Source organism: Quercus lobata, chromosome 5 (genome assembly GCF_001633185.2).
Source record: "Quercus lobata isolate SW786 chromosome 5, ValleyOak3.0 Primary Assembly, whole genome shotgun sequence".
NCBI lineage: Eukaryota > Viridiplantae > Streptophyta > Magnoliopsida > Fagales > Fagaceae > Quercus > Quercus lobata.
The window spans coordinates 1,702,715-1,716,614 of NC_044908.1; the positions used below are offsets into that span (position 1 = coordinate 1,702,715).

The window sequence follows — 13,900 nt, forward strand, 5'->3', positions numbered from 1 at the left end:
AACGAGGTTTATAACATGGTGAGCTTTAGCTTCCATTTCTATTTTTTGGTTTTGTTTGCAATCTTTCTTATCCCAACCCATAGTCTTGGTCGCATATGTCTGCCAAAACAACATGTTGCCCTATTCATCTTAGGGGATTCATTATTCGATGCTGGAAACAATGACTATATCAACACCACCACTGATAACCTAGCAAATTATGGACCGTATGGGGAGACCTTCTTCAACTACCCCACAGGAAGATATTCTAATGGACGTCTAATCCCAGATTTTATTGGTAAAATGCTATTGATCTTACCTTCTTTCTTCTTCTTCTTTTTAAGAATTTGAATTGTTAGCACATTGATTGTTGAAATTTTATTACAGCTGAGTTTGCAAAGTTGCCATTCATTACGCCACATCTATATCCCGGTTATCATCAGTATACTGACGGGACAAACTTTGCTTCTGCGGGAGCCGGGGCTCTTGTCGAAACTAACCAAGGATTAGTATGTATCTTTTACATCAAGTGTGTATATATATTATTTATACTCACATGTACAATACTGACAATATTGAAATATCACTCTCCAAGATTTATTAGTAGGACAAGGAGAGATCTCATTTTGTCCAATGACTATCAGTATTAATTAGGCAGCTTTTCTTTTTAGAAGATATTTGGAAGCTTAATTAAATGTTTAGCAAAATTGATCATGTCGTGCTGAATAAAGAAATAAATATATAAATGATAGATAGGCTTGAAATTTGCATTGCCAATAGAGCTTTATCTAAATTATCTGATTGATTGATAGTGAGGTATGCAAATCATATGGTAGTGAACTAGAGGTTTTTGGCTTCCCTCTAGTACTTTGGTAAATTTTAGGTGACTATGACATGATACATATCTTAAAATGGTAACATGTTGGCTCTTGTCCAATGCTCGTGTGTTGGATGGAGACTGCACCTCTAGCAATAACTCATGTTGAAATAGTGTGCTTGCAATAACATATTACCTAAATTTCAAATGCCTGAGTATGCCATATATTCCTAATCTCCTTTTCTTTTAATTTGGGGCAGGTGATTGACCTAAAAACTCAACTACATTATTATAAGAAATTGGCGAAGCTGTTGAGGACAAGGCTAGGACATGAAGAAGCCAAGACATTATTGGCGAGAGCGGTTTACTTAATTAGCATTGGCAGCAATGATTATTTTGCCCTTTCCACCTCAAATTCAAGTGCTCTTCAAACCTACTCTCCGGAAGAATACATAGATATAGTGATCGGCAACTTAACAAGTGTGATAAAAGTAATAACATTCAATATTCAAAATAAATTGTCATTCTATTTAATTCTTGTTATTTATATTGGCAAAAATTTGTTATATTAAAAACCATATCTTGATGTGCTAGGGAATATATAAGAAAGGTGGAAGGAAAATTGCGATTCCAAACTTGGCACCGTTGGGTTGTTTGCCAATTGCAAGAGCACTAAGTCCGAATAACACAGGTGCATGCGTTGAGGAACTTTCAACACTAGCAAAATTGCACAATGAAGCACTTTCTAAATCCTTGCAGGAGCTAGAAAATCAGCTCGATGGATTCAAATATTCAATAGCGGATACCTACACTTCTCTAAGTGAAAGAATAAAAAACCCTTCGGAATATGGTATGTCAATAATTTTTATAGTGCATAATATATTTTATTATTGTTGGAGCATTAGCATTAGTCTAGCTAAAATTTCCTTCTTATTATTATTTTTTTTTAGGGAGTTTTAACCTATGACGTCCGCTCCTAATGATAACTCTTTATTATCAGATCGAGACACCAATAAATTTTTGGTGTAAGCAGGAATTGAACCCCAGATTTCTTATACAACTATCATTGGAACCCACAAATTTCCTTCTTGTTTATTTTAGCATAAGAGCTTACTTTTTCTATTTTGCACAATCACTTTGCAAAAACACCAACATCAAACTATCTATTATACACCATATTTTATTTAAATAATCATTTATTATTATTATTTTCATTTATATAGCTCGTTTCTCTCTCTCCACTCTTTGGGTGTGTTTGGGAGAGAAAAAATGGTAGGACTCGAGTGTTTTCCCCCATATCCACCAAAACAATTTCTCCTCAAAATGGGGAGAAAACTAGGTAAGGATAATTTGAGAGTAAATGACGAAATTGCCATCTAGTTGCCCCTTTCTTTTTCTTTTACTTTTTTTCTTAGCTTTTACTTTACCTGGGCAATGCACATGGATGTCACCCTATTTTTTTTTTTTTTTTTACTTTCCTGTGATGTTGCCTTCTTTTTTCTTTTTTTCTTTTTGTTTCTTTTTTTTTTTCCTGGGTTGTGCCGTTGTGGCGTGGTACTTTCTTTTGTTTGTCTTCTTTTTTTCTTTTTCTTTTTTATAAACTAGACATAATTTTTATTTTATAATAAATTTGGCTGATTTTTTTTGTTTTTTTTAGCTAATCACTTTTTGAACGTCAATTTTTTATATAAATTCTTTTTTTTCTATACTTCTATTTTTTCATTCCCAACCAACAAAAAAGAGGAAAATCATAATATTTTCTATCTCTTCACGTTTCCACTGCTCCAACCAAATGAAGGTCTCACCTCTCACCTCCATCAGATCTCTCTCGTCCCAAACCCAGATCCATTGTTACAGCTTCTTCTTCTTCTTCCCAAACATCTGCCACCACTTCTTCCCAAACACATGTCGCTGTTGCTTCTTCCTCTTCTGTCGCTTCTTCCTCTTCATCTACCCATGCTTCTTCTTGTTCTTACACCGCTGCTGCTGCTTCTTCTTCTTCCTCTTCTTCCACCGTTGCTACTTCTTATTCTCCTTATTCTTTCTTCTACCGCTGCTGCTTCTTCCATTATATGGTTTTTTGGGCTACCAATTGGATTTGATTTTAGGTTTGGGTTGATGGGTTTGAGCTGCCATTGGATTTGATGATTTGGGTTTTCTGGTTGATGGGTAGATCTAATTTTGTTAAGATCAAATTTTGTAATGGGTTGTGAGTTGTGGTGATGGTGGAGGCTGCGTTTATGTGAGAGAGATAGTAAAGCAAAGAACAAAACAAAGAGGGAGAGAGATGAAATGAGGAATTGATAAAATATTCCGATACAAAGCTACAGTAGCCATGCATATTTGCACGGTTGTTGTAGCAAAAATGTAAATCAATAGTGTTATGGAAGAACTAATGTGGGAGTTTTTGAACAAAATTGTGTAAATTTCACATCTTTTTTTATTATACACACACTAATATGAGTGCTCTTATAGTTTGGCATTTATGTTCTATAAACTAAAAGTATCTCTGTTTTATTATTTTCTTTTTTTTCTGAAGGTTTCAAGATAAGCAAGATTGCATGTTGTGGAACCGGTCCATATAGAGGAATTTTTAGTTGTGGAGAGAAGAGATCTGTCAAAGAATACAAATTATGTCATAATGTTAGTGAATATGTGTTCTTTGACTCCATTCATCCCTCTGAAAAGGCCAACCAACAATTTGCCGAGCTAATCTGGAATGGAACTCCTAATATCACAGGACCTTACAATCTCAAAGCATTGTTTGAAAACTAATGAATGTAAATTCGATTTTTTTTTTTTTTTTTATAAAAAAAAAAAAGGTGAATCATGTTATATTATCATTAAAATCTAAATCAGAATTGTATTTTTATACCAAAGTAATAAATATATTCAATATTTCAAGTTGTATGATCATACTCCACTTACAAGTTTCAGGATAGTCTTTTTGGATTCTAGGAATATTCCACTTAGGATTTAAAAATATTCCCATATTTTGTTGTAAATAACTCAAAGGAATCCTTATACTTAAGGGCATAGAGATTCTCACTAAACCTTATTTTTAGGTTATGTGGATATCCTTCTCAAAATGTGGGTATCCATATTCCCATTACTCGGTAATTCTGTTTTCTTTAAGTGGACTTGCTGAGCTAATATGTGTATCAATAATTTGCTAAGCTATTATGGAGTGGAACTCCTGATATCATGAAACAAAAGATTGAACATTCTTATCCTTTTTAGCATTTACCTTTTATTTTGATTCATTCTTAGAAGGTTCAATTTTTTTAGAAGTTTTCTCTTGCCTCTATTCCTAGACTTCTTCTTAAATCTCCTAAATTGTTTAGCAAGGAAGGTTATTTGTTGCTCATACGATCATCCCTAGAGGAATCAATATCCTCTTCTTTGACAATTTTTAAGGCCATCGACTTGTTTTACTTGTCTGAGGTTGGTAAGCTCATATGTTTGTAATAATTCCTCAACCTTTATAGAATTTAAGTCCTTACTCACTTCTAGGACAAAATGGGCTTCTGCCCTTTTCCACAAAACTAATTAGTCTTTTGCCCTTCTTCCCAAACTAAATAGGGAAATGCCCCTCTTTTGAAACTCGACTTTTTCAAAATCGAGTTAAACCCTATAGTGACGTTTTTAAGGACCTATAGTGGCATTTCGTAACTTGATATCCATAAAATCGAGTTATAGGCAATTTTATTGCCTATAACTCGATTTTGTGAATATCAAGTTATAAAACGTCATTATAGGTTCTTCAAACGTCACTATAGGTCCTTAAAAACGTCACTATAGGGCTTTAGAATTTTTTTTTTTTTTTAACTCGATTTTGAGAAAGTCGAGTTTCAAAAGAGGGGCATTTCCCTATTTAGTTTGGGAAGAATGGAAAAAGGCTAATTAGTTTTGTGGAAAAGGACAAAAGCCCATTTTGTCCCTCACTTCTATGGTCATTACTTGAGGACTAAACCTCTTGTTTAAGGATCTCATAATCTTACCTGCAATCTTAGGTTCAACGATTTTATCTCCTAAGTTGAAACTTGAATTCTCAATATCATTTAGTTTGCATAGAATTCGTTGAAAGTTTCATCCTTGTCCATTCTAAGCTCTTCAAACCTAGAATTCTCAATGACATCTGATGTTTTGAGTTTTTGACTGTTTTAGCACCTTCATGTGTTGTATCTAGTATGTTCCAAGCTTTATTCGCCCTCTCTACACTAGAGGTTCTCCTAATCTCTTCTTGAGAGATAGCAATGAATATTGTATTAAGACCTTTGCTATTTATGTTAGTTGCAATTAGTTACTCAGTGGACCACTGATCACTAGGAGTAGTACCAGTTTAGCCTTTGTTGACAAAGAGCCAAAATTTATCATCAATGGATTTGAGGAAAGCTCTCATGCACATTGTTCAGTAGGCATTATTGCAGCCATTGAAGAGCAACAAGATTGTCAAGTAGTGGCAGCTCCAGGATTTTTTTCTAAGGGGATCAATAAGAAGATAAATCTTAGATAGAAAATGAATATCGTGGTCTACAATATTTCTTTATTACAAATTTCTCCATATTACTAGCAAGAAAATAAATATAAAACTATTAGTTCATTTGGCATATTAGCTTCATAATATAATGAACATAGTAATTATTATTGCTTAGATGAAATCTTGAAAATCATCCATAGTTTTCAAATACAATAAAATTTTTAATCATTATTGCTAATGAACGTTAATTATCATTGCTCAAAACACTTCTATCTATTAGTTTGTTTTAACTCTTTACAATTCTTGTATTTAACAATTCAACTCAATTTTGACAACTATTGTTCTTTGTAACTGTATTGTGTGTTTGGGTCTTGATTATATGCCAACTTATTACTTCAACTTTTTTTCCTACTATTTGCAAGTCTCGTGTGATTTCCTACTTATTTTATACTTTAAGCAAAAAATTAGATAAACTGTTCCCAAATAGATGCTAAGAAAATTTTTGTTGTGTTAACATTTGCTCTTATCTTCATTCAATCACTCTTGGCCTGTTCCACGCCCCTAATCCCTACTCAACAAATAAAAAAAAAAAAAAAAAAAAAAAAAAGCACTTCAAATTCAGTAACTAATTTTTATTTTCAAGGTTTTAGATTAAATTAGCTTGTTGTTGGACTTTTTTTTATTATTTAAAAATGCCAAAATATTAGTAAGAGGATTATATTTAAGGTTATTTTAGTTGTGATTAAAAAAATTTAGGGTCCAAGTGTTCCAATTTTTATTTTAGAGGGTCAAAAAAAAAATATTTTATATTCTATATTTTGTATATTCTTTCTTGCCAAGTCAGGGGGTTCATTTGAACCCCCTGGAACATGGCTAGCGCCGCCCATGTTGTCAAGGAAAGATTAATGGAGTCAAAGGTCACACACTCAAGAAATAAATCTTAAACTAAGTTAACCTTGTTTTGATACCAATTACAAAGTACCTTTAGACCCCTTTGGTTGATATTAGAGTGGAATTAATAGTAAATAAGACCGAATGCAATGAACGCGACCAAAATGGATAGAATGGACCAAATAGAACCAAAGTGGACTGAATAGGACCAACTTAGACTGAATAGACTGAAGTTGATAGAATGGACTGAATATGACCAAAGTGGACCAAAGTACACAACTGAAATATAAGAGAAACACATTTGTAGTGGTAAAATTCGGTTTAAAAATCAAATGAACAAAATAATGATGTTGTGAAGCCTTCAAAGTGGGGTAGCAAATATAGATATAGAATATATATGATATTAAGTTATGTTTATTAATTCTTATTTAAACATGCAATTCATGCATTCAAAATAATATAAGACATTCAATGTTTGGCACCTTGTTGTCAAACTGAATTTCGATGTATTTGGTATCATAAAAAGGGTGCACACAGTTGTTATTGTAGTTGAATTTCTGGTTTGATTGCATGTTCTCTAAGCATATTTAGCATGCAAAGACTGGATGACTTTCCTATACTTGGTCATGGTGTGTTTTTTCTTCTGTATGTCTTGTTGATGTTTCCACAAAGGGTTTCCCATGGCATGAAAGTTGAAACTATAACTTCAACTTCAATGTTGTTTAATTTTTCTATGAGAGTCATTGCTTCTTATATAGATGTATGGGTTGAGCTTAGTCTAGTTATTTTAATTGTATTTGATTTTTAGGAGAGTAAGTCGGTCACACATCCTTTATTGTGAAGGAATTTGTGTTGCATACAAACATGCTTTGGAAGAATGTCAAAGACTTGCACGCCACTCTAAGAAAAACAATTCCTAATGTGAGTCTAAATACAAGCTACGTATTGGATATTAAAAAGAATGGTTGAAATTTGATTAGTTTTTGTCAAATAAATAAGGAATTGAAAAAAATAAAAAATACTTGTCAAATAAATATAAAATTAAAAATTATATTAAAAATTGTGAGGCTACCAAAATTTATGTGGTATAATATGGAAGAGCCAAAAATAAAAAATAAAAAATAAAACGTCTTCAGTTATTATATATTATATATAGATATAGATTTTATAAAAAATATATAGATATAGATTATGTTGAATCTTTTTCTCCAAAAAAAAAAAAAATTATGTTCAATCTTTGGAAGCAGGTGCTCATTATATAAATAGGAGTTGGAAGAAATGAATCCACTATGATGCCATAGGGAGTTATCAAGTCAGTATCCAACTTAACTAAATACTCTCTACAACTATAAGTGTTTGTGGGGCGTGGGAGGCAAGAATTGAGGTTCAAGTCTCCAGACGGGAGCTTTACACACATATACACTTTGATATCTTAGATAAAATAAAAACTAAACACGTTAAAGAATTGGATTCCCCTGTCTCAATCAACTGAGTGTTAATTGAGATTGTGTCAATACACTTGCTTCAATTGATCAAAGGGCAATCAAAATTACAGAATCTACTTTTTTTTAAGCGAGATTTTGGACAGTTGATATTGATCTTATGATTAAACAATACAACTCAAGTAAGATTACAAGTCATGGAATTTTTCAACCTCTAAAACCTGACCATTATATATTTTTTTTTATTAAGTTCAAATTATGTTATTATAAAATGTATAGAATCGAGATTTTAACGATAATATATACAAATGTGATCATAGAATTAGATTCTTTCATAAAAATAAAAAATGAAAGAGAATACATCATGAGTTATAGGCTAGTATATACATAATGTCCATGGTAACCACCTGCTTCCAAAGATTCAACATAATATAATCTATCATCCAAGGTTAGAAAATGAAAATCGGCAGCTCAAAGCAAAGTGTATAAAATTCCAAAGATTATATATTAATTTGATAGTTTGAATATGTTTGATTATTGTGGGTTCTATATTGGCGTGTGTCAACTAGATCTAGTCATTTATTTTATATTGAATTTTGTTTAGCTATAAACAGGTTGGGAAAACAAAATGCAGGGAAAATATTTTTACTTTATATTTTCTTTTTTAAAAAGGACCTATAACAGCAATTTTTTTAATAGTAATAAAAAAATTGTCAAACCCATGGGTTCAACCCAACCCATGTGGGTTGGGTTGGGTTGGACTTATGTAATGGCTTAGGTTGGGTTGAATTTTCTTTAACTCACCATGGTGGGTTGCTGGGTCAAAAAATCCCCTTAACCCAACCCAACCCGACCCATGCACACTCCTACTTTTCATTACAAATTCCAGTACTTCAAAGCTACCCTCAAGAAGAATACGTAGATATGGTGATTGGCAACTTGACAAGTGTGATCAAAGTAATAAAAATTTAAATTGAATATTCAAAATGAATTGCTATTCTACTTAATTCTTTTTGTTTATCCTTTTGTAAAGTTTGTTTTACTTTATAATCATATCTTGATGTGCTAGGAAATATATAAAAAAGGAGGAAGAAAATTTGTGATTCCGAACTTGGGGCCATTTGGTTGCTTGCCATTCGCAAGAGCACTAAATATGGCCTTGGGAAACACAGGTGCATGCTTGCAGGAAGTTAATCCGATAGTAAAACTGCACAATGAAGCACTTTCTAAAGTCCTACAAGAGCTAGAGGGTGAACTCAATGGATTCAAATATTCCATAGTCAATTCCTACACTTATCTAAGTGAAATTATAAATAGCCCTTCAAAATATGGTATGTCATGGCAATTTTCATGGTGTATACTATATTCTATTATTGTAATTATTTGGTATCTTATTTTTATCACAAACTAATAGCATTTTTTTTTTGTTATATTGCATAGGTTTCAAGGAAAGTAGGATTGCATGTTGTGGAACTGGTCCATATAGAGGAATGTTTAGTTGCGGAGGAAAGAGATCTATCAAAGAATATAAATTATGTGAAAACGTTAGTGAATATGTGTTCTTTGACTCTATTCATCCATCTGAAAAGGCCTCCCAACAATTTGTTGAGCTAAGTGGAATGGAACTCCCAATATCACAGGACCTTACAATCTTAAAGAATTTTTTGAAAATAAGTGAATGTAGATTTGCATAAAAATGTGAATGTGAATCATGGTCTGTTATTATTAAAATCTAAATAAAAATGTTATTTTCATACCAAAATTAATAAATATATTTAGTATTTAAAGTGGTTTGATCATACTCTCATCACTTACTAGTCATTTGGTCCCAAATACTCTTTTCGGATCCCTAGAATTCATTATGATTTTGAACATTCTTATATTTGGTTGCAAATAACTCAAAGGAGTCCATATACCTTTAGGAATCTAAATTCCGACTACACCTTACTTTTGAGGGAATGTGGATTTCCTTCTCAAAAGGTGGGTATCCATATTCCAATACTTGGGAAAGTTTTATTTTCTTTATGTGATAGTAATACCCCCAATTTAGTGTTTAAAGCTATGTATTCAACTTGTATATAACTAAATCAGATCAATATAAAGTAGATATCTAAAGAACACAAGAATTCATAAATCTAAAGTTACGATGCAAGAAAAAAAATCCACCAAAAATGAAAAAAAAAAATTGAGAGAAAGAGAGAGAAATAACCTTTGTGTGTGTGTGTGTGTGTGTGTGTGAAAACTATGCATAGAATAAGAGAGGGAATTGGAAAATTATAATAAAAGGATGGGAATAAGAAGAACCAAAAATAAAGGAAAATAAGATAATAGAAGAAGATTGAGATTAAGGTAGTTAGTAGTGGGAGATGAAAATGTAAAAGGGATGGGGAAGGGTTGGAGAAAGTGTAACAATAAATTAATAAGAAGGAAAACAAAAAAGTTAAATATATTTAGTTATTCCATTACAGCACATTTTATTCTCACAATGTTGGAATGAAAGCAGGGCCATCATCTTGTATTGGCTTACAGTCCACTCTTGTGCTACACATGTAGTCTATGTTTGCTTGGAGCACCTCGCCGCTCGCATCTAATTTGGCACACACCCTGTAGATGTAGCATTTCTGTCCACAATACAAGGTGGAGGAGGGGGACACAATGCCTGTACACAACAACCAATTGACGATCATGATTCAATTACTATATTTAGTTCAAAGATGAAGATGTAATAGCATTAAATTATGATAGCATCATGTATACTGTGTACTATATGGAAAATTCTTAGATACTCTTAAAGTATAAAAAAATTTTGCTCCCTCCTTTCACATTCATAGGACCTTGTCATGAATTTAATGAGTGGGCCTATCATGAATGTGAGAGGAGGGAGTATTATTTTCCGTGCTCCGAGAGTACCTAAGAATTATTCGTACTATACAATTTGATTATTCTAGGAGTTGTCGAAAACCTTTTTCTGTGACCAAAATACCCCTTCAAAAATATCACATTTTAGCGTGGTAAAGATTAAAAATATGCAACAATTTACTGCTATTTTGGTCAATAGCTGGAATGTAAAGCTGAGTACATCATGTTTTCCGCAAAAGATGTCTTTGCATTTATGTAAAAGCCAACAAGAGTCGTCAAAGCTAAGAATGATAATTTTTTTTTTTTTTACTCAAAAAAATAATAATAATAAGTTTTTTTAAATGCATGTTTAATTTATATCAACTCATAAGTTCAATTTTTAACTTTTTAATTTATATATATAACTTTTTTTTTAAAAAATTACTTTAACATACTTTTAGTAAAAAAAACTTTCAGCAAAAAATTAGATAAGTTGTTTCCAAGCGACACAAAGTGAGTTTGGCCATATGGCACAATGTGATTAGCTTAAAGTTAGCTTTATCAAATGAAAATAAAAATAAAAAATAAAAAATAAAAAATAAAAAAAGAGTTTACTATGCCGTCTTTATAGACAAAATGGCTAGTATTCGATAAACATGCCCATACTGTTCAAAATATCAAAATTGCTCTCCTTTGATGCTTTACAAAACTAGAAGTGGTAATTCGTGTGATGAGTCGAGTTTGTGTCGTGTTAAGTTATGAGTATTTGGCTGTATGGGTTGACCTGAACCCAATCTGTTTAGTAAACGTGTCAGGAATCCTCAACCCAAATACAACTTATTTATTAAATAGATCCACCCAACCTGACATGTTTCACTCGTTTAATTAACAAGTCATGTAAAAGTCAATACAAATAACCCGTTTAATAATCTATTTGAATAATAAATCATACCTAACCAATATAATTTTTATCAATTCTCATATATCTAAAATTAAAATACAATTACAACTATAAATATAATAATAAACATATATATAAAAAAAAAAACCATAAATTAAGCGATAATATCAAAGTAACTAATAACTTTATAAGCTAAATGGATCAGACGAGTTCGTATGTTGAACACAAACACGACCTGCTTATTAAACGGGTTACTCGTGTCAAGTTGAATATGACTCGAACTTGTTTAGCCTTAACCTATAACTTGTTTATACTTTATAAACAGGTTAGTCGTGTCGGATTCATGGGTCGTGTCAAATTTTCTCTCCTCTATATGAAACTGGCTCATTAACTTACCGGAAATGATAAAAGGCAAGCTTTTAAAGAAATTTAAAGTGCAATAACAATGGAATTAGAAAAAGGATTTTACTAACCTATGCACTTAGGACATATAGAAAAATTATTGAATACTCCAGAAGTACCATAAATATGTATTCTCCTCTCTCACATGAATTGTGAGTTCCACCATAAATTTAATTAGTGAGACTCACAGTTATGTGAGAGGAAGAAGTACGCATTTATGATACTCCGGGAATATCCAATACTTACTCAGGGCATGTATTAGGGAAATATTTAAAGAAACTTTTTTATAAAAAAATGAAAAAGTTATTAACTTTGTGACAATTTTTTCAAATCTTCATAAAACAGTTTCTAAAAATGAATAGTTAACGCATGCCTTTCTTCAAAATATACTAATGAATCGCAAAATTTCCGAAGAATATTAATTATTTAATAATTAAAAAAATTACCAGCTTATTTTGTAAAATGCCCGCATTGTAAATCGGAGTCAAATCCGAGTTGAACAGCCCAAAATTCTGCTTCGAGGTGTTTGGTTTAAGGTTCTCATTAAACAAACCGTAAATGTAAGTCGGAAAGGTCCTGTTCGGCATCAACGGAGTTCCTTGCCCCGAATTCACGTGTTTCACGAGATTCACAATATTCGACAACGCGTAGTTCTTGTTCGCATCGGTTGGTTCCAGTCACCCTTGGAGGGCCACCCAGTTTCAGCAACGACGATGTCCACGTCGCCGTATCCGATCTCTTCCATCGCCGAGTGAACATCGTCGAGCTGCACATCAAACATGTTGGTGTAGGTCAAGCCCGTGACTTCGTCCAGAACGCCGTCATTTGCTTTGAACAACGCGGTCCAGAGTTTTATCTGTGTATTCGAAGAACGGGTACGAGTTGATCATGAAGGGTGATAATAATTTTAAAAGGGTTATAATTATTATTTCTTAATATATTTTTAAATGGACAAATTTTTTATATACGCTAAACAATTATAAAAATAAAAATAAAATCATAAAAAATAACTCAGGTTGAAAGGTCTATGCATGGCAAAAGCTTCTTTGATTTGAAGGTGACTTATGTTTAAGGGTCTGTTTGGATGCAACTGAAAACTGAAAACTAAAAAAAATTGTAGCAAAATAATTTTTAAATGTGTGAATAATACCGTAAGACTCATTTTTAATAAAAAAAAAATTGCTAAAAAGTGAGGTTTGTGGGTCCCGTGATTGAAAAGTTGATTAAAATGTGCTGGAAAAGTTGCTGAGGTGTGCACTATTCACACCTTTCCAGTCAACAATCATAGCACAGAAAAAGAATAAGAAAAAAAAAAAGGGGTGAAACACGTTTTGCGTCCAGACGTGGATGCAAAACGCAGTACCCAAACGGAGGTTTAATCTTTGGAATTTAGTTCCTCCAAAAGTTTTCAATGTAAGATAATAATAATAATAATATATAGCAAGTTGTTAATAGTAAATAAAAAATAATAATATGGGTCTAAATGAGTACAGATATATGGCAATGGGATGAGGGGGTTGGGTTAGGAGTGCCCTGTATTCTCATTCTCCTCTTCAAGACTAGAAAATACAGGTTGAATGTATTTTTCTATTTCTAATTTGGTGATTTTGACATTAATGAAATAGTGATGAAATAAAAATTAAGTGACAAGTTTGTAGTTGTTCCTATCCAAACCTATCATTCACATCATTTTTCAACTTACAATTAACAATTTACCACTGGAATTTCTATGGAATTATTGTTTTCGCAATGGCATACTGCTTTAAGAAAAATCTTCCTAACGAATAACAATACGGAGGAGCTGAATTCCCAGGATATATATAATAATCTAAGCTTTTATTGGTAAGAAATAAATACTTTTGCAAGAGAATGTATAGATATGCAGTACATGAAGCATCTATATATATCCCAAAACGTTTATTCCTCGACCAAAGAAAACAAGTTATATTAATGATATGTCCCTGTGATAGATTCCCAATAAATATATATATATATATATATATATGTGTGTGTGTGAGAGAGAGAGAGAGAGAGAGAGAGAGATGCCACTCCTAATTTGTAGATAACGGGGGAAAGACAAGTTGGACCATAGTTGTCTCATCAAGATGGGAAAAAAAATTACCATTTAATTACAAATGAGAATTATTCGA

At 32.1% G+C, this 13,900-nt stretch overlaps 1 protein-coding gene across 1 annotated transcript; it reads left to right on the forward strand.

Annotated features, from left to right (window-relative positions):
- On the forward strand, positions 1-3,584 carry LOC115992239 (GDSL esterase/lipase 1-like). The gene is made up of 5 exons (XM_031116335.1): positions 1-277; positions 367-488; positions 1,057-1,287; positions 1,391-1,646; positions 3,336-3,584. The coding sequence occupies exons 1-5, from the start codon at positions 16-18 to the stop codon at positions 3,569-3,571; spliced, it is 1,107 nt and encodes a 368-aa protein (XP_030972195.1). The 5' UTR covers positions 1-15; the 3' UTR covers positions 3,572-3,584.
- The last annotated feature ends 10,316 nt before the right edge of the window (positions 3,585-13,900 follow it).